Source organism: Acomys minous (assembly GCF_964271855.1).
Source record: "Acomys minous genome assembly, chromosome: 4".
Lineage (NCBI taxonomy): Eukaryota > Metazoa > Chordata > Mammalia > Rodentia > Muridae > Acomys > Acomys minous.
The window spans coordinates 20,093,850-20,116,406 of NC_140486.1; the positions used below are offsets into that span (position 1 = coordinate 20,093,850).

The window sequence follows — 22,557 nt, forward strand, 5'->3', positions numbered from 1 at the left end:
TCTAAATTCTGGGAAGTGTTGGGGTCCCTGCCCATAACTACAAGGGCTATGAAAGGGCCTGTGACACACATACAGGTTGGTGGACAACCAAGGCAAGTCTACCACCCTCTTGACACACATGCTATTTGCATGGGAAGCTGCCATTTGGTTAGGCAATTGTTCACATATCTCTATTGATTGAGTTGTTTAATTTCTTGCTTACGTTTTTGGGTTCTTTGTATACTCTATATATTAATCCTCCATCAGATGTATAGCTGGCAAAGATGTTTCTCCCATTCTGTATGCCATCTCTTCTTTCAATAATCTATCTCTTTTGCTGTGCAGAGACCTTTTAATTTCATGAGGGCCCATCTGCTTGGCATTGGCATTGGTTACCAGGCAACTGGAGTCCCATTCAGAAAGCCGTCACCTGTGCCTATTCCATCAAGTGTTTCCCTTGCTTCTCCCTCTAACAGATTCAGAGTTCCAGGTCTTACATTAAGATATTTGGACCATTGGGGTGACTTGGTCCAATGACAGATGGGTATCTTAATTTCCTTCTCTCTGTGACTATCCAGTTCCTTGATGCCATTAATGAGGCTGTCTTTTCCTCAGTGTCTATTTTGGCATCGCTATCAACAATCACACGGCTGCACCATGTTTATATTTATAACATCTATTCTGCTCCACTGACCTGAACATCTGTTTGTGTGTGTGTGTGTGTGTGTGTGTGTGTGTGTGCGCGCGCGCGCGCTAGTACTGTGCTGTGTTTGTTGTACATGGATGCACACATACAGAGGCCAGATTATTTTTCTTCAATTACTCTTCACCTTGGTTTTTCACGCAGGGTGTCTCACTAAACCTGGAGCTCAGCCAGACTAGTTAGCCCACAAGGCTCAGTGGTCCTCCCATCTCTGCCTCTTCACTGCCAGCATGCAGTGCAACACTCGGCTTTATACATAGGGCTCAGCACCTGGGCTCACATCTTCATCCTTCAAAGCAAGCACTTTGGCCAACAGAGCCATCTCCCCAGCCACCATGACGTTTTTGTTTATATGGCTCTGTAGTAACTTATAATCAGATAAGGTGATGCTAAAGGATATTATATCTGCTCAGGAGGTTTCTGGGCTCTTTTTTGCTTCCATACAAATTTTAAGACTTTTTTTTTTCCTATTTCTGTGAATAATGACATTGGGATTTTGATGGGGATCCTATGGAATCCTAAGATTGCTTTTGGTACCATAGCCATGTTCACAACATTAATTCTAATGGCACATGAGCATGGAAGTCTTTAGTTTCTTTCTTTGGTGCTTGAAGTTTTCATTGTAAGCCTCTTTTGGTTTATTCCAAAGCCAATCTTCCTTTATTTTTTTTAGGGAGGTGATGTAATGGAATTGTTTCCCATTTTTTTGCAGCATGTTTATTATTGATATATAAGAAGGAGATTGAGTTTTTGTTATTTGTATTCTTAGGCAGTGACCCTTTGGACTATGGATGCTCATGTTCTCCAAAGGCGGTCAGAACTTACATTGGTATAGTTCTATTAGGTGCTGGTACTCTGGAGCCACTGTGGAATACATTTAGAAAGTTGTTAATGCAAGTAATGGACTGAGAGCCAATACCTTTGTCTTGTTCATCTTTGCATCCAACCACAGTGTTAATGTGACATCTCAGCACTGGAGATGTATTGTATCCGTGGGTCAAACTTATCCCAGATAATCATGTGACTCCTCAAGCAGTGGAGCGCAGTTATATTTTCCCATGAGATGCTACATTTGCATAACTCTTATAAGAACGGACATCAGAGATCCTCTGGAGTTTTGTTCAGATCATTTCTTTTTTCTTTTTTATTTATCTATTTATTCACTTTACATCCCTACCGTTAATACCTCCCTTCTTTCCTCCCTCTCCCATCCTCTCTCCCTCTTCCCCTATCCTCTATTCCTCAGAAAAGGGGAGCCCCTCCCAACAAGCCCACCCCAGCTCATCAAGTCATATCAGGGCTGAGCACGTCCTCTTTCCCTGTAGCCTGGTGAGGCAGCCTTGCCACAGGGAAGCACAGATCATCGTTTCTGAGTAAAGCACCTGAGGTAAGCAGGAGACACTGAGGGGAAATAGAGCCTGTGCCCTCTTTCATACTAATTTGTGGGTTACCTAATATATTGTGCAATGAAAAATCAAAATAAAATTTAGAACCAACATCACTATGTTGCCATGGCCTTCATGTCTTATATTAATGCACAGCATAATGGATTATCATGTTAAATTTATAGTGATCTTCAAAGAGCCAAGGCCTATAGCCCTGGCCTTAAGCCTGCTGCTGTAAACAGTCGCTTTATTTTATTACTGGATCACTATCTGGAGTTCAGAGGTCAAGGACTCAAACCCACTCTCATTTGCCACATGTCCAACCTTAGCACCCTAACAACTACATTTCCCCTCATAGTCACCATGGGGAGGATACGCACCTGCCTCGTCCTATAAATGTGCAGAAGCTTCTGGGCAATTCTTTCCAAATTTTCTCACCTAGTGCCTAACAGAACCAGTATGCTAACCAGTCCCAAACATCAGGAACAAGGTGCTTGGGTGTGAGTCAGCCCCCAGGCACATCATGAGAAACTGTACCTTGCATGGCTAGGTCTGCCTCCTGTTCTGGAATGATCCCAGAGCCCCGCCCCACCCCTGTCTCCCTTTCAGAGGCAGACAGAATGAATAAGCATGTCTGGGAATTCTAGAGCAGGCAGGTTTAACATGAAGGTGAAGTCACCTTCCCCAGTAGGTTACTGAACCATGTGCTACTGGAACCAAGGAGCAAAGGGAACGCTTGTCTTCCTCCACTGGGTCTGCGGATACCAAGCACTCCTCAAATGCCCAGGTGGCACCAGTCATGTTGTTTCTTTAATATTATAGTGACTCCTGGATTCTCATTCACAGGCCACTGCCACAACACAAACAGCAGGAGCAGCAGCAACCCCCCAAATCCCTAGTACCTCAGTCCTGAGGCAGTCCCGGAGCTTGTGGACAGGTCATATTCACGCATGCTGGGAAAATGCTCTATCATGGAGCTGCTTTCCAAAGCCATAATTCTTTGAGACACACACTGAAATTCAATGCAAAACTACAGGTATATTTTATTAGAATACATACACACACACACACACACACACACACACACACACATATATATATATAGAGAGAGAGAGAGAGAGAGAGGGAGGGAGGGAGGGAGGGAGGGAGGGAGGGAGGGAGGGAGAGGGTCTGGTACTTTAAAAAGTCACATAGAGAGAACCAGTAGGAATTCATTACTCTTTCTAATAGAGACGGAGGGAGATGAGTAAGAAATTGTCTCTCACAACAAGGAAAACTTCCCTTTTTGGAGAGCAGAGGTGAGCGGTTGACAAGAGAGAGCATCCAAGAATTTTCAGGACTTGCACCAACAGCATCATTCGCTCACCTTCCACAACAGCCCAGGGCAGCACAAAGGGCTGTGTGCGCTTGGAGTGGTCACATACTCAACCTACACACATTAACTCCTCTCATTCAAATTGCCTTCCACGCCCAAAGCAAGGACATAAGAGATTTAAAAAATATAAAATAAAAATAATAAAAAGGCTTTGTGGCTGAGATGGAATTGTTATGGTGTTTAAGGAAATAGTCATGAACGTGTTAGCTTATTATCTTTCCTTCCTTGTGTGGTAACTTGGACACATATTCCAATTCTGACATCAAGATGCACTATTTCTTGAAGTCTTTGTTTTTCGTGTCTAAAGTTGAATTAAATGCCCACTTCTTTAAAGTGTTTTTGTGGTCATTAGATATGAAGTTCCAGCTGCAGTGTCTGACCCATGTTCGGTAACAAAATGGTAGCTGATAAAATAGCTCACCACATAATCCATGACATTTCCCAGGGGTTCCTAGGGCATCTGGGATAGGGAACAACATGCCTTTAAAAGAAAGAACACTCCAAGATCACTTGACCACACCTGCTTTTATAATAAAGTAATTTATTAGATGCCTAACACACTGCACTTTTCTTTTATTATACACAATTTTAGTTCTTTGCACATATTTTTGAATTATCAAAGACAACCAAGTGGATATGAAAATGGGCCCTGAATACATATAACTATTTAAAGAATTTTAACATAAATTTAAAATAACAACAAAACATGCTTACCTAAGTGGCAAGGAAACCTCAACTGAGAAATCACATTTAAAAAAAGAAAGGAGACTTGGGCTTTTTGTTGTTTTGTTTTGTTTTTGTTTTTGTTTTATGGAGTTTGTTTTGCTTTTAACAGAATCTCACTATGTATCTCTTGCTGTCCTTGAATTCACTATGTAGACCAGGCTGGCTGTCCTTGAACTCACTATGTAGACCACGCCTTGAACTCACAGAGATCTGCCAGCCTCTGCCTTTCTCTCTCCTTTCTGGCTACTTTTTGTTTATTCTAGATGTATAAAGTGAATGGAGACCCATACTTCACATAAACAGACCACGGCTCGCTGGCTCATTATACGCTAAGCACAATTCTTGACACTCAGGAACTTGGCTGTGCCAATTTAGGAGGATGGTCTAGAAAAATAATAGGATCTCAGGCTATACTATATATGAATAAGGCCCAGGCTATGGTCACAGTGTCATGTGCACATCTGGATACCCATTTTAGGAGGTAAAGAAAACAAGAATGCAGAAAAATCTAACACCAAAACTTCTGGCAGGCAGCGTAGCCTGTTTCAGTACATATACTGGCCAGAGGGGTTGTCAAGTTCAGGATTTAAAACTACACATCCAAGACGCTCTGTGAAGATTTCCAATCTCCTGGTCCCTGTCAACCTTCTAGGACATTTGCCTAGAAGCAACACTATTTGAAATGTTGATCTCTAATTAAACTATACTCATAAAGAAAGGGAAAGGTCATTGTCTAGGACACACTGTCCCAGGGAGAGCAGACTTAGCAGAAGTCTCACATCTAACTTTTCTTCTGTTAGGTGGCTAGCTCACTCGACTCAAACATCACCCTGGGTTACTGAGTCTGCAGGCTTCACCAGAGCAGGGTACAGCTGGCTGTTATCGCTCTCTTTCACCCAAGCATCCCTCGCCGCCCCCCCCACCTCCCCTCCCCCATCCCCCGGTCCCCCACAGCCTCCAGTTGTACTTTAGAAAACTCGAGAAGATGCAAATTAGGAGACACAAGGAGGAAAATGTTACTACTTCTACGGCTACTTGATCCATCTACAGTCTTTATGCTCTGAGTACTTAAAAAGTCCTTTTATCTGTCATATGGAAAACTTTTCAAATGCTCACTCATGTATTTATTTACTTATCAATTCTTCAGACAAATTTTCTGGCTATGCAGATAAGAACAGTCTATAATTCAAGATCGTCCTGCGTCAGACTCCCAAGGACTAGGATGAGAATGGGCACCCCCTGAAACTTAGCTAACTTTTTAAAATTATAAGTTTTTCAAGGGCAAAAAACAAACAAACAAACAAAACTCTTGCCAAATGTCATTTAATAACAGCTATGCAGTATTTCAGCATAAAGATGTGCTATTACCATTAGCCACATGTCATCTGAGGACAGCTCTGCCACATTTGAATACTGCTATCTTTCTGAGTCTTGATGGTATCAGTCAATGTGCAAGCAATCTCTTGTAATCTGTCACCTCTAAATGGGATAAACCTGTTTTCCGCATCCTTCCCCAAATGTTTGACAAAAGCCTTTTGATAGGACCATTTCTTTTTTGCTTGACATTCATCCATTCATCAACATTTTGAGTTTGCCAAGTCAGAATTCAAATTAAGGGAAAGTTCCCAAATCACCCTAGGTAGCTTGTTGCTTCATTCTTTTGACACATGTTTACTAACTGCTATCTATGAAAACTGTCCAGGCAACAAAATGGCTCAGTGAATAAAAGCATTTGCCTTGCTAGCCTGATCTGACTTCAATCCTCAGAATCTACCATAGGCCAGAACTGACCTCCATATATACGTAGTATACACTACCAGCAATGTGTTACAATCTCTCCCTCCCTCCCTGTCCACCCACACACACACACACAAATTAAAAAATTTTTAAAAACTATCTGCAGGCTGGAGAGATGGCTCAGAGATTACAAGCACTGACTGCCCTTCCAGAGGACTCTGGTTCAATTCCCAGCACTCACATGGGGATATAACACCCGCACATGGACCTACATGCAAGCAAAACACCAATGCACATAAAAATAAATAAAGGAATCATCAAATTTTTTAACTATTTGAAAGGTCTTACAAATTACTTATATAGAAACTTCTGACTTTTGTTCCAAAAAAAAATATGTAGACTTTTTTATAAATCTCTAAAATTGCAAAATCTAAGAAATTTAAATTTTTTAGTTAAAAAATAATCCCTACAGTGCCAAACATACATTTTGGTAATATATCTAGAGTATAAACCTTTTCATCTTACAAGAAACAAATAAACACTCCTGTGATAGAAGAAGAGTTTTAGCTACTGGGCAACACTAATACCACACAGGGAAATCTCTGGAAAAAGAGTTCTCATACTGAAAGTACAAATCTAGGTTGGAGCAGCAGGTTCCTTCAGCTTTTGAAACAATGGTCAGGAGAAGGTACCTCACCACAGAAACCATGAAAGTCATAAAGGACGAGCCAAAAAAAAAAAAAAAAGAATATATTTTTCGTTCTTATCTTTTTGAAAGACAGAATTTCATGCTGAAAAACATGACTTTTAAAACGTGTCAGATGTTCTCATTCCAAGTGAGAAGTGACAAAGTATGTCAAGACTGAAAACTGCCTTGGCAAAGAGCCACTGCTCCGTCACTAAGCTGTTGTCCCCAGCTCAGGACAAATTCCCTTTGGAAACTGTTGTTTGTAAAGACAAGTGTGAGGATAAATTCTGATGTGCACTGCTGGCAGTGTTACCTGCTGGAAAAGAGGGAATCTTAAAGGGGTGTGTGTGTGTGTGTGTGTGTGTGTGTGTGTGTGTGTAAAATGAAATGATCTGGCATGGGTGAGGTTGGTCCAGGGCAGGTGAAGAAAACCAGTTCTCAATGATTAACAATGAGAATTTGCTGAGCCACACTCGTCTCTTTTACAACTCTACCAACATGTTTGAGCAATGTGCTTACACAGAGTGCCAGAAAATACAGGCACTGAAGTGACTGAATATTTAAGGTCTTTTAATTTAAGGAATCAGTGTTTGGGAAGTGAACATTTTCTTTTTTACAATGCAATGATTCAAGAAAAAGATATAATATAATGTGATATATATATATATACATATACATATATGTATATATTGCTAGCTAATATTTATAGATTTTCTCTCCCTCTGCGGGGTGGGGGAGAAGCCGAGTATCCAAGCGCCCAGCCTGCCTCTGAGCATGTGGCCATCTGGATGACGGTCATGTGATTCCCGAACCCCATCTCTGTTCTTACTCCAAGCCCAGCTTTCACATTCTCTTTTCTACACTGGACCTTAGAGAGGCCCTGCCACACCATCTTGTTAGTAACAGTCATCACTGCACTCCTGACAAGGCCACCACTCCCTTATCGCCTTTCTACAGCTTATTTCCCAAGAAGTGTGGCTGCTTTGGAAAGTGACGTGAGCTTTGAGTAGATGTCTCCATCTCCCCAGCCACCGTGTAAATCCCATGAATGTGAGTGACACCTAGCTCTGCCTTTGGCATCCTGTACCACAATACTGTATCCAGCAAGTACTCAATACATATGTGCCGAATAAATAAACCCAGGAGTGGACTACTCCATAGACCCCATCCATTTATCCTGACAGTAAAAAGCAAGACCCGTCCTATCCTGTCTAAGAAAAGAAAGATCACACACGTCCTTCATGTCCTTGATGATCACATGTTCTTAATCCTGATGGATTCACAAATATATATGATCCAGGTCCAAATTCCTGCTAAAAACAGAAATTCTTTCAGGTTTCTGGGATCTAACAAGGCATCAAGAAGTATACTGAAGGATTCCATAGCATGTTTATATACAAGACTAATCCCTCTTACACACACACACACACACACACACACACACACACACACACACACACACACACACCATAGATGACAATGATATGACCCCAAAGAAGCCTGTTATCAAAATAAGCTGTATCTTACCAAATGACATGTTTTCCTATTTTGAAAGTCATTTCCAGCCCCAGCCCCTCCTCCAAGTACCTAAGCATTTTTAAGTAGCGTAAGACAGTTCTTCAATCAAAAGGCTGGACACTCTTGGTCTAGTATAAAAGACAATGAAAATCAACAAGAGGACCAAGGTCAGTGGTCTCCAGGCTCAAGAACACTTCCGGTAACCACATAAGATGACAGGAGGGAGACAGAAGAAAAAGGACAAAGGCAGCACCTAAACTGCTCATGGACATGTGATGGGGATTATTTCTCTGCATTGCTATAAAATGTAGCAAAATAAATTGTATCTAAAGTGTGTGTGTGTGTGTGTGTGTGTGTGTGTGTAAAATGAAGAACTGTGGGGTGAAATCATCAAATCACTCCACTCTGAACAATTCACTGTACAGGGATGTTAGCTCAACCTAGAAGAATCAGAATCTTGCTTTGTCACACTGATTTAACAAATCAACAAGAGTATATGTTCACATGAGCATGTATCATGACTTGCTATGTTGCCAATGCTAAAAGCCTCTTTATTAAGAGGCAGCTCTTTGGGAAATGTCCCAGATCTCACCAGCAAATATGCTGCCATGTGCAGAATTGCTATTAATGGGCTAAACTTTTCTGAGGCAGCAAATTTGCAGCTGTCAATCATATGAGTTTATAGCCAACAGCCTCTTGAGGCCCTAAAGCCATGCGTTTAGTAGCAGCAGCAGCCCTCAGGTAGCACTGCTGCCTGCTTACCATGTCGCTTACCTGGCTCTGACTGCTCTATCCATCTAAATTCAAGAAATATCCCCCCCTTAGCAGCCATTTAAATGACATCATCACTTCTCCTTAATGGGGGAAACTGAGGCACAGAGAACTGTTGCTTTTCACCCATATGACACTGACTGATGTGGCAGAGCCGGGACTTGAACCCAGGTAGTCTGACTCTGAGACTACATATATGGAAATACACCACTGTCTCCATGGGGCTCATTCAAGTATGAGAAAGAGGAGGCAGGAAGATTGTAAAAACCCAGTAAAGATGGAAGACACCAGGGAAACGGTGCTTTTCAGACATAGCAGGACTGACACGCATATGACTTCACAGAAACTGCTCAGCATGCACAAGGCCTACATAACTCTGAACCTGATCGAGTCTGTCCAGTGCTGAGAGGGAACTGGACCCAAACCCTCATCCCTAACCCAAAAGCTACTTCCCATTAATAACCAGTTACAAAAGAAAAAAAATACATCTTCTACAATAGAGTTTCAGTGGCTATACAAACTACAGTTGGGAAGGCAGGCCTACATGCCTAGCAGTAGACAACCAACACACACACACACACACACACACACACACACATAAGAATTCAGTGGTACTTTGGAAATGTTTTTATCTCATGATGCTTTATTTGGCCATTTTCTACCTTACACGTCTTTCGCTTCTATGTTATAGTTCCCAATTTTGTATTATTTTATCAGTTTTGTGTTTGTGCACATTTGTATATGTGCATGTGTGCATATGTATGTGTTTCTTGTGCTTCTCTTGGTTATATTTTCTATTTGCTTGGTTTGTTTTACTTTTTTTTTTTTTTTTTTTTTTTTTGCCTATTTATTTTCTGAAGAGAGAAGGCCTAAAAGCAGACAGGTGGGATGGCGGAAGGGTCCTGGAGGGAGATGAGGGCGAGGAGACTGATCAGAATATACTGCATGAAAAAAGTATTTTCAATAAAAACTAACCATCCCACCTCCCCACAAAAGAAATAAATCTAATGATGTAGAGGAAACTGTCACTGTGTGAGTGGTTTTATAAAGCTGAAAGGAGATGACCAACACTGTACAGGGAAGCAGGCCTCATGCAGTAGCCAGTGCACTGGTCACATGAGGGAGTCAGGCCAGGCTCAGTGAGAGGCAGGGGCCAGGTCGGATCAGCAGCAAGCAATTGCCTCTCCTCACAGTGAGCACCATGGCAGCTAAGGAGGGCTGGGCATAGCTGGTTGACAGGAGAAGCTATGGGTTTTCTTTCAAACACACCACAAGACTAAAGCAAGACCCGGTTGTTTCTTTCCTTGCAGCATGACCATTTCCACCTTTTCGCTCGCCTTTCTGGCCCTCCTTACCCCATAAGAACCAAGTTAAACTCTTAACTCTGTCAAAGTAAGTTCAGCTGTACTGGTGCGTTGGGGGAGGCGGCTGTCCACAAAACGACTCTTATTGTACAACATTAGGATGTTCTCTTTCAATCACACAAAATGTACTGTCTTAATCATTTTAGGTGAATTGTGGCATTAACCACATTCACAATGCTATGCAGTCATCATTAGTACGGCTCATTTTTGTTTCCTATGAACCCTAATCCCAAACAGGAGTAAGCAGGTTAAGATAAAAATAGACGTGGCAAAGTCCATACTTCCAAGTTAAGACACGGTCTATACAACAAGACCAGCCACACGCTTAAAATCCAAGCTCACTAGAAGCTTCTAGTTCTATTATCTCTCTGCCCGTCCTGCCTGCCATGAGCTGAACTAGATTCTCAAAGACACAGCGATTCTCTCTGCTCTCCCTGACACCACAGCAGAGCAGGGGACACCAGGATTTGTGTTTCTTCAGAGACTGCCCTGCTTTTCAAGTCTGGCACTGTAAAACAGGGGCCTGGGACCTGCATTACATCTAATCCACAGATGGTGCGTGATGCCTATCTTAGTTGCTTTCTATGGCAACAATAAACATCATGACCAAAAGCAGCTTGAGGAAGGAAGTATTTGGCTTACAGGGTAGAGTCTGCCATGCAGGGAGGCTAAGGCAGGAAGCATGGGGGCGAGGACTGAAGCAGAGGCTGATTGAGAAACATCCCTTACTGGCCTGCTTGTCCTGGGCCACTTGGCTTGCTTTCTTATACAGCTCAGGACTACCTGAGAGGGCTGATCCTTCCCACATCAATTACTAATCAAGAAAATGCCCCCACAGATTCATCTCCAAGCAAGTCTGATGGAGACATTTTGTCAATTGAGGCTTCTTCTTCCCAAATGACTCTAGCTTATGTCAAGTTTACAAAAGGAAGGAAGAAGGAAGGAAGGGAGGGAGGAAGGAAGGGAGGAAGGGAGGGAGGGAGGAAGGCAGGGAGGGAGATAGGGAGGGAGGGAGGAAGGGAAGGAGGGAGGGAGGGAGGGAGGGAGGGAGGAAGGGAAAAAAGAAAGGAAGAAAGAGATGCAGGGGGAGGGAGAGAAAGGCAGCACTGCGGCATCACCTTCTGTATTGTACATGATTGTACATGAGGCTGCATATGTGAAAGGCCCTTGTTCCAAGCCTCTTTCTTATATCAGTTCTGTGGAAAAAATACATATTTTGGTTGATGCTCCAGAATTCCAAAACGACAAAGAAATACCTTGAATTTTTTGAAATTTTACCACAAAGTAAATTTCGATGATAAAACAAGCACATTTTTCCCATTCTGGCCCCAATAAAGGGACACTAGGCCATTGTAAGATCATGTGTCATCACTTGTGTCAGGCCCACTGGGTGATGCAGCTTCCAGCGAGTCCCCAGCACCTGGTCCTGCTCCTCAGGACCTCACAGAGTAGGTAACGGGCAGACACTGACAGGCCTGGGGCGTCCCAGGGGAAATATAACAACTGTCCCTTCCCCTTAGAAGCAGTAAGAAGGCGTGCCATCTACTTGGCAACTAGGGCATAGTTCAGAGAGCTTTTCCTAAGATTTGCTCCATGAATCCTCTCAGCCCTTCTACTGAAAAGCCACCTGCAGGATCTTTTAAAAGAAACACTCGAGGCAACTCTGGAGAGTGTGGGCTGAAGTCATCTACAGTTCGTCCCAAAGGCATGGCCTTGAAGACTACAGCAAAGAACTAGAAGGTCTGGGATGGACAAAAGGAACTGCCCAGAGCCTTCAGAGCAGGGTCATTCCTGTGTGTGCATGGAACACTAGCCACACCTCCAGGGAGGCCAAATCTACCCACTCAGTGTCAGCAGAGGGATGGAGGCACCTCAACTCCTCACTTTAAGGGTCCTTCCCTTTTGGTCAGTAGTCCCTAAGAACATAAAGCCACCAGCACCCATAAAGAGCTTCCCTTAGACGTCTGAAGACAAGTAAATTGGCTTTTATCCTCCTTATGGGCAAAATAAACATGAGAAATCTAGCTTTCCATGGTTAAATGAGTCTCCTCCTATCCCTGAAACAATCTGTTTAAGCTTATAAAAATTGTGGGGGGAAAATCTTTGAGGTATCTAAGTGTGGTGGTATCAGAGGCAGAGGAGACACAGATTCTCAACCCTTGTAGGATGTTTACCAAGCCACTTGGAAGTGTAAGAAGGCAGGTGTGGTGGGGCACGCCTTTAATCCCAGCACTTGGGAGACAGAGGCTGGCGGATCTCTGTGTGTTTAAGGCCAGCCTGGTCTACAAAGGGAGTGCAGGATAGCCAAGGCTACACAGAGAACCCTGTCTCAAAAACAAACAACAACAACAACAACAACAACAAAAAGAAGCTTCAAGCCATCTCTAACAGTATCAGGAAGTCTGAAGATGGAGGCTGACACAGCCTAAACTTCCTATTTCTCTCTGTCCAGAGGCACCAGCTCTTTGGTTTTATCTATAAGTCTTATCTTCCAGGAGTCTACTTATCTACAGCATTACACAATTGCCTCAACAAGCTACAGCTGGGAACAAAGGCTACGGGAAGGATAAAGACAGTATAACTAAGACCACCTAAGCTTTTAGCTAGCCTGCATGGCTAAACATGGAGGTGATCAAACTAACGTGCAGTACTGGGCCTGCCTGTCAAGCACAGTGTTCCAGAGTTTTCTGTATGTGGGAGGCAAGCAGGGCTTCTCCCTCTCCGCTGAACGCTGCAGATCAGACTGCTAATGCTGAGCACACTGCTGTAAACAAGCAACCGGCAACTGAAAGAAACGGATGTTAGCACAGCCTCCAAAGTAAGGATTTACCAAAGCTCTCTGGAAATTAAATCATAAGCCTTAATAAATTTTACAACTTGAGACCCTTAATTCTGCTCTGGGAGCTTATCCTAAGGAAACAAGTCCATAGAAGGGCCTTTATGCATGAAAGTATTCATCAAGGTAAAAGGTGCACATTCAACAATGGGGACAGGATTTTAAAAGTCAAGTATATAAAAGGATATTGTGCAGTAATTTAAAACCATGCTTATAATGAAAATGTTCATAATGCAATACTAAAAGTGAATGATCCACTTATAAAATTGAACATGCATTATGAACACAGCTCTGTATGAAGAAGTTTACACAGGGAAAAAGATGGAAAGAATGTTAACACTGAGAAACATCTGTAGAAGCAGGCATCTGTAACACATTTTCTTCTCTTGACTTGTCTGTGCTTTCCAAATAGTCTTACAATGAGGGTTACAAAGTGAGGGTTTTGGGGTTTTTTTGCTACAAAGTATCATCTAAGCAGCTAAGACAATTAATCAATATGTCCTGAGAACATTAAAAATGTATCAATTCCTATATACAAAGATTAGCCCAGAAAAAACACCAGTGGGAAGATGATCTGAGTCTACGGGTAGAGCTTCTTTCACTCAGAACAAAAGAGGGAGGAGTTGAAGTCTAACCACTGGGTGAGAGAAGATGAAAGGGTGCCTAAGTTTTCACCATCTTCCATTTCACACCTTTCAAAAAAGTGGTAGCCTTCCCCTGCAGACACAGCTTCAGGGCCATCCCCTCTTCCCACAGGCAATCTGCAGTCTCCTGAAACAGAATTGCTTTGTAAGTGAGGCATGGTTAGTGACGTTGTGATTTCTCCTTGCCCCAAACTAAGCTTTAAAGCTAAGGACAAACGCCTCGAGTAAGGTGCCATTTCGGATACAGAAAGTAACATCCGTTCCTATTAGCCCAGACAATTAGCAAAGTCACTGCTATCTTCAACTCCAAAAAACATGTAGAATGGTATGCGGGGTAAAATTAAAAGGATTGAAACCCAACTAAGAAGGTGGCAATAGCTTCCTTTCACCTTCAAGGATATCAGCTCATTGCTCCTGCAACATGAAGGAAAGGCTTATTCCTTCCATCCTTCACCATTGATGTTGTTACAGTGACACCATCAGTAAGAGAGGAGAGAGGAGCTAAGAAAAGAGCCAAGGCTATAGGAGCACCTCCCCCACCTCCCAGGACACATGGTTTCTTAGTTACTTTTCCTAGTACTTGATAGAACAAGCTGACAAAAGCAACTTAAGAGAGAATGGGTTCATTTTGGCTCACAGTTCAAGGGGTACAGTCCATCACAAGATGGAAGCCACAGCAGCCGGAGCTTGAGGCAGCCTGGCCACATGGCATCCATTGTAAAGAACAGTAGAAACATCTGGGTGCAGTGGCACACAGCTGTAATCCCAGCACTCAGGAGGCAGAAGCAGGCGATCTCTGTGAGTTTGAGGCCATTCTGGTCTACAGAATCAATTCAGGAAGCCAAGACTACACAGAGAAACCCTGTCTTGAAAAACCAAAAAGAAGATGGAGGAGGAAGGAGGAAGAAAGGGAGGGAGGGAGGGAGGGAGGGAGGGAGGGAGGGAGGGAAAGAAGAAGAAGAAAAGGAAGAGGAGGAGGAGGGGGGACATGAATGTTGTGCCCACTTCCTGTTATCATTCTATATAGTTCTGGCTCCTAGCTCAGAGTATGGTGTCACCTACAGAAGGTGGGTCTCTCTGCTGCAACCAGCATACTATTTTACATCATAACCTTCACCCCTCGTCTCCAAAGTCTCATGTTCATCTTACACTGCATTTAGGCCATCTTCCTCCAGATGACTTTGACTCTTCACAGGAGGGAACCTTTGGTAGGTGGGGTTTTGCCCTGGAGACACTTTTCTTACTGTCCTAGTGCAGGGCAAGCGGCAACAGTGTCGGCCTCTTAGCAACCACAGCTGCTTTCTCAGCTGTGACTGTTACCCTGGCTTCAGATCTCTTCTGCCACACAGATTAGTCCAAATACTTTAAAATACAACTTCACTCAAGTTCTCTGGGCACAGAACGAAACCAGATGTTTTGGGGGGGGGGGGGAAATGTCACATAAGGAGGCTGGTGAGATGGCGCAGCGGGTAGAGGTGCTTGCTATCAGGACTGATGACCTGAGTCTGGTCCCCAGGACCTACATGGTGGAAGGAGAAAAGTGACTCCACCAAGTTGTCCTCTGACCTCCACATACATCCATGGCACATGTGTGACATGCATGAACATATACACAGATAGATAAACGTAACTTTTAAAGCCACAAGAACGGCCCCTGTCTCGGTTCTTGATGGTCTTTTTTGAGCTCTACAAACCTCTTGAGGCCATGAGGCGGCCTCTACAATTCACGTTTCGGGCCATTCTTGTCATCTAAGATTCCCCAGAACCATTCATAAGTTCTGCTTACAGCTCGCAACATCCCAAATACTTTCATATTCCTTCTCGAGAGTCATGAAGTTTAACTACAGTGAAGGCCCCATTTCTCACTACCAATTTTCTGTCTTGGTTACCAATTTCATCGTTGTTATAACTAAATTTCCCTAACAAAAGCAACTTAAGTGGAAAGGGCTCATTTTGGCTCACAGGTCAGTGTTACAATCCACTGTGACAGAGAAGTCACAACAACAGAAGCTTGAGGCAGCTGGGCACATGATATGCACACTCAAGAAGCAGAGAGTGATGGATGCTTGTGCTCAGCTCCTTTATCTACAGTACTGGTTCCTGGCCCAGGGGATGGTGCCACCCACAGTGGGTGAGTCTCACAAGTAAAAGTAACTTGTATTCACCTGATGTAATCAGTCATCTTGGAGGATTCCTGCCTCTGTCTGCTGACCTAGGCCTAGTCCTGGAAGTTTCTAGCCTCCATACACTCTAATCTAGACCTAGAACATGTTCAGCTTTTGAGACTTATTGTTGAATAGGATCACTCTTTCTAGCTCTTTCTGAACTCTGGTTGGCTGGTTTAACTCAGCTCAAATTCCTCTCCCAGCTTACTTACTCAATCCAGCTTTTCTCTCAGCCTCTGAATTGCTCTGATTGGCTTCAAACTAACTCCAGTAATCTGTTTTAATCTTCTGGTTTCTTCTCATTCTCTTGTTTGTTCTGTCTTTGCCTGTGACCAGCTTGTTCTCTCTATGTATATAGCCTCTCTATATGTAAAACTGCCTTCTCTCTCCTGTCGTGAAAATGGAGTATATTCTATTCTGTCAAATCTTTCTCTGATTAATCACTTTATCTGCAACTCAGTTAGACATAACTTTCAAACATGGGTACTTCCATCTACAAACTAATTTTTACCTTCACTGTTTGGGATTAAAGGTGTAAAATGCCACACCTGGACCTAAGCTTTTCTTTACATGAAACTGCTCTATACCAGGGTGGCCTTGAACTCAGAGACCTGCTTGCCTCTGTCTCATGGGACTAACGGTATGCACCACCACTGCCCAGCATGTCTGCATCCCAGCCAGACCACATAGACCTGGTAGGTCTTAGGATACAATCACTTGCTAGAACAGCCATGTTCTGAATTAAAATTCCTCTATACACCTCAATCAACATAATCTCCCCAAAGGCACCTCCAGAGGCCCATCACCCAGGTAACTCTAGATCTCATCAGTTGATAATTGAGATTAGTCACCTAAACCAAGTATCTGTATATCCCTTGTTTTTATCACTAGTTGCTTCCCAAAGATGAGGGGAAGCTTTAAAAAAAAAATCATCACCTGAATGCACACATGTGCTATCATAAATAGTATTAGCCAGCTAGAAGCATCTTATAACAGAAGATCAGTTAAGGAAAACACAAACAAATGGCAAACCTTTGTTTTGTTTGAAAACAACTCTCCCTATCCTTGGCCTCTCTTGAGACAATGCTGTCTGTATGACCCTGGGTTTTTGTGCTTTCCAGGCTTTTATACACAGAAACCAAAGGTCTTATTAGGATAAAGGTCCCAACTTGGCAGATCTAGGTGATGATCAAACTAAATTCTGGTCTCTGAGGGCAAAACCTAGGTGGGCTGTATGGTCCCCCCAGTGAATTCAATATACAGATAGATTTGAAAAGGCCACTGAAGGCCGTCAAGAGGACTCGGCGAAGGCACTGACCACCAAGTCTGACGGTCTGAATTCCAGCCCCAGATCACACATGGTAAAAGGCAAAAACTAACTCCCACAGGTCTGATATCCACATGTGCGCTGTGATACTGTGTGTATGTGCGCGCGCCCACACATACACGCACAGACACACTTAACCAAGTCAGTAGTCATTGCTTTTAAAGTTAGACAAAATGCAATAGAGAAAGACAGTGGAAGGGAAAAAATAAAGAGAAGGCCGCCGACACTTCCAGCCCTGGGCCACACCAATCCCACGGTGTGGCCCAGCAACACCAACAAGACAATACTGGCCCCAGAGGTGCTGTAAAGATTAACAGAGAAACAGAACCAGACAAACCACACAGTGCCCAGCACACTCGGCTCCCAGACACATTAGTCACAGTTCTCCTTTTACTAATCCTGCCACTGCTCCTGGGATTGTTCCTGGAGCAGGCGGGCACAACTAGGCAGAGATAAAAGGATAAAGAAATAAGAGTTCTGGAGAGAGTGTGAGATAAGAAAGCCTGTGCCAGGGAAGGAGTGCATGAGGGCGGCCTGAGCAAGTGTGTGGTGGTTGGGGGGGGGGGGGGGCTGCAAGAGGCAGACTCGTTGGGTAATTACAGTAACAGCTATCATTTACTTGGGCTTTAATGTCTGAAAAGGCCTAGGTTACCTACCAGGGATTCTCCCAAGCAGACTGTGGGGGTTCTGTTTCTTGCTTCACACAGAACCACAGGTTGGTCTGTCTGCCTTTCCCCTTGACTCAGAGGGAGTGGTGAGGGCTGGGTGTGGCTAAGTGGAAACCGGGAAGTAGCAGTTCTGGCTTAGGGTGGCAAGGCAAGCACGGAAGCAGCCTCAGGACTCAGGAAGGAAATGGCGGCTGCAGGAACTGTTCACATCCTTGGGAGCGGAGGCAGCCTAAGAGACTGCCCCGGACTAGGCTGGGGTGATGACCCTGGTGTTCTCCCACCTCAGGTTCATCCGTGACCCACTTCTGCTCCCTTTTCTATTCTTTTTGGCTCTTCTTCTCGGAACTGCTTTTAAGAGTCTCTTGGCATGCATCTCTCCTCACTCCTCATCCTTAGGTGCCTCTCGGTAACAAGGAGGCTAAGTGACACCTGAGCATTTCTCAGAGGTGTTAGAAGGCAGAGACTCCAGTCCAAGAAGTCTAAAGGGGACTCTGAAGAACTCAACTTGGTTCTGTGTCTTCTGAGTGAAAAATTTAAATATCTTTTTAGTCACGATCATTTGAGGATAACCTTCCCCATCACCGCTCCAGATGGAAGTGCTTTAGCTCAGCCCCCAGGTCACAGCCAGGGATGCCGAGGCCTTTAGAGTTATCCCATGTTCCCACATAAGGATGAGGAGCAGACAGGGCTGGACCACCTAACTGCTGAGGGTCCATCATGTCATGCCATTGTCCTTAGCCTACCTCAGAGCAGTACAGTGGAGGCTCGGAGCACTTTCATTCACAGGGACAGGGAAAGGAGCTGAGATTAACCAGGAAAGAGTCTAATGAGTGACCCTGTGGCTCTCAATCCCAAGCTTGGACCCCTTCTGTCCAGGCACCCCAACAACCTGACCTGCTCTCACTACAAAATTTGAAAAGCAAACAGTTCAAGATTCACAGGGGCAGCAGTGCAGTCATGCCCCGACTATTTCTCTCATCTTTCTTCTGAGGTAAAACACACAAAGCAAGAAATGGCTCTTTTTACATAAAGTTTTTCCCTAGGTTCCAGAAGGTTCTTTTTCTTATAAGAACATTTTCCCTGGAGTTCAATATCGTTCCCAATAACAAGGAGCCATAGGCCTAGAAGATGAAGTAGTTCTCCAAGGTGTTAAGTGAATCAGACAAAGAGCCAGAATTCCAAGTCCCAAGAAACTGCATCTCAGGCTCTGGTTCTAGCACCAGCCACAGTGGTTCCTTGTAAAATGTGCAAACTGGCAGCCAGTAGGGTACATTAAAATGTCCTTTTTAACATTAAAGAGTCGCATCAAATCCGGATGGTTTGCTTCTCTATAGGCTCATTTTCAAACGAGCGATCCTAACTGCCAAGTTGGCTTGGCCACAGTGGCCCCACCACCACATTAGCACACAAATGAAACTGAAGATGGGGAGGAGAAAGTTGCTGTCCAACAATACATTTCTCATTGGAGAGTTTTCCCAGTCCTTTAAAAGTAAATCACTAATGCGTTGCTCTGCAAATAATATAACCCTATTTAGAGAAAGTCACCATGGCAGCCTAAACCCTTTACCTTGCATAGCATTCAGTTTATAAGTTTAAATACACCTACAATGATATATACAGTTGTTTGGAATTTTGTTACCATTACCTACTAGTGAAATCAAAGCCTCCCATTCAGTGGAAAGTATTCTCACCTGTGAACGCATTTGTGGCCTGAAAACCAGCTTCCTGCATACTGCTCCCCAGACAAGCCTGTGTTTCAGTTCTTAAGCTGTCCTGTTGTGAAGAAACTGCCTGGGCAAGGCCTCAGGTCACTTCCATCTTAGCCCGTCCAAGTCCATCACTCTGCTGGTCCAGCTTTGGGGAGCATCTGATGCCCACTGGCTGTGAGCAGGCTCTACCTGGATGCCACACAGTCCAATATCATGTGGGGCACAGTCACATCAGCCATCCAGCCAGAGAGTTGAAGCCATGGTGAGGTCGGGAATGGCGAAGCTGTCCTGCTGAAACCTGCTCTCCTGCCTCAAAGTGAAGGGCTCCTCAGCCTCATAGTAGCCAACATCTTCCAGAAAGTGAGCAGGCTCAGCCTCACCCAGGGCTCACAGGCTGCTCTGATCTGCTTCTTTCTGTGCTTTGCTTCTGTTCTTGCTGAAATTAAAAAGAAAGAAGTCACATTCTTAAGAGTCTTGGGAACCATTAAGATCAACAGACCTGCTGGGTATGGGGGTGCGTACTTATCACCCTAGCACTCGAGAGGCTGAGGCAGGTCAAAGAACAGAAGCCAGACTCAGCTGCATAGCGAGACCTTGCCTCGCAAAAACAGCACAGCAGCAGTTTAATAGGCCTACAGAAATGAAGAAATAAAAAGCAACTTAGCCACGTGACCATGACCCTTCTGTGAACACAGGGGTAGAGGTGAGGGGGGACCTCCCCCCACTTATAACCCTCAAACACCACATTATCCATTTATTCTAAGCCACTCTAATAACAGATATAAGACCACACTCTCCAAATGTCTTCCCTTGGGCTATTTAGAACTCACACACTCTCTTAAGAAATTAATTTCCCAAAGTTGAATCCCAAGGTCTTAGAAGAGGGTTTTAGTTCATAGCAACTGCCATCAGCACTACAAGAATGGAAAAATTAAGATTTGGAAGAAGGAGTTTTTAAAGTGACTCTTATACTATATTTTGATCAAACTGAGCTTATCCAAGGGATGAAACATGATTCATCATGTATCAAAACAATTGGCACATCCCACCAACAGAATGAGGACAAATCCAAACACACACCTAAACAAGAGCAGGAAAAGGATTTGATGAACTTCAACATCCCCATGAGCATCAGGTACAGGAAGAACACACCTCAGTACAAAAGGGCAATATAAAGCTGATACATATGGATGGATGGATGGATGGATGGATGGATGGATGGATGGATGGATGGACGGACGGACAGACAGACAGAAGAGCTATCTAGGAACAAGACCAGTACATCTGCCTACACCACTCTCACTCAACACAGCTGAAGAAAAAAACAAAATTGTCTAATTTGGAAATTAAGTCAAACTGTCCTTGCTTATAGATACCTGAGTTTTTAATAGGCAGAAAGACATACGCTACTAAAGATTTCTAGAACTAATAAGTTTAATATAGTTGAAAGCCAAAATATCAAGACTTTATAAAAATAGGAACAATGTTTATACATCATTGTAAAGTCACTGAGAAAGAAAGTATTCTAATTCACATGACTACCAAGAAAGAGGAGGATGAGGAAGAATGGGGGAAAGGGAAAGGAAAAGGAAGGAGGGAAGGAGAAAGAAAGAAAGAAAGAAAGAAAGAAAGAAAGAAAGAAAGGAGAAAATCTGGTGTTGGGAAGAGAAAGCATCAAGACCAGCTTATGTTTAGACAAGATGGATCTGATGTACACATCTGGTGAGCTGTGGGTCAGCACAAAATGGCTGGCACCATATGCCTGGGGAACCCCAAAATAAATATAATGTACTTTATTGTGTAACTATTCCTCACAGAATGCCATTTTTTTTTTTTTGTGAATTCTGTATAAATATGGCCTTGAGGTCACAGACCTAAGCTTTCCCCCTCCATCTTTGCCAGCCTGCCTGTGTGTTTGTCTATACATGTGTTTGTCACTTGCACGTGGCCTGGGTACTAACTGATCTGTGTGTGTTTGTGTGTTTGTGCCTGCCTATGTATGATATGCACCCTGGTGTCAGCCACTAACCCCTGGGCTGGTGAACCCAGTGTCCTTATATGCCTGAAGCTCCTCACGTCTCTTCAAATTCCCAGCCGTTGTGACCTTCCTCTGTTCCTGGCATCAGAACTTGGACCTCACAACAAGCAATATATTTAACAGAGAAAGTAAGTGACCTCTAGCATATACAGTTGCAAAACTCTGATGAAGCATATTGAAGTGGACGTGCGTGTGCACACACACACACACACACTGGATTAGAAGAATTACTATTGTTAAAATTGATCATACCACCCAATGTGATTTACAGATTAGATCTAACACCCATGAAAATACCAATGTCATTACTCCTAGAGATAGAAAAATAATTTTAAATGCACAAGAGATTCTAAATCCAGGAGCTAGGGAGACGGTTCAGCAATTGAGAGCACTTGCTGCCCTTCCAAGAGACCCAAGCTCAGTTCCCAGCATCCACATGGCAGCTCACAACCGCCTGACACCCAGCACCAAGGTAACCAATTCTCTCCCCTGATTTCTTTACGTACACGCAAGCCCATGACACACAAGTACCCATATACATACTCACACAAAGTAGAGTCTTTTTTTATTAAATCCTAAATTCAATTGCAAAGTGGTTGTAAGCAAAGGATTGTAAGACATGTACCACTGCCAGGCAGCATGGTGCCAGCATGGAAGAGCAAAAGGGAGAACCCAGGAGTAAGTGCCCACATCCACAGCCAACTGATCCTTAACAAAGGGACCAAAATCATACATTGAAAGACTAGTCTTTTCAGTAAATGGTGCTGGGAAACTTGGCGATCCATACTCAGATGAATGACACTAGACCTCTATCTCTGACCACATACTAAAAAATCAGTCCCACTGCATCAAAGGCAGAACTGTGACACACTTAGCACTTGTTAATATTACCTTTTTGTTTTGTTTTTGTTTTGTTTTTATGGC

General features: G+C 43.6%; 1 protein-coding gene across 8 annotated transcripts in view; it reads right to left on the bottom strand.

Annotated features, from left to right (window-relative positions):
- Positions 1–22,557, bottom strand: part of LDLRAD4 (low density lipoprotein receptor class A domain containing 4) — a 328,427-nt gene that overhangs the window by 193,288 nt on the left and 112,582 nt on the right. For all 8 annotated transcript variants that reach the window (XM_084779090.1, XM_084779087.1, XM_084779093.1 and 5 more), the window contains one exon: positions 19,578–20,031. In XM_084779090.1, the coding sequence (XP_084635216.1) occupies positions 19,578–19,617 (40 nt within the window). In that variant the 5' untranslated portion in view covers positions 19,618–20,031. The remainder of the gene's footprint in view (positions 1–19,577; positions 20,032–22,557) is intronic.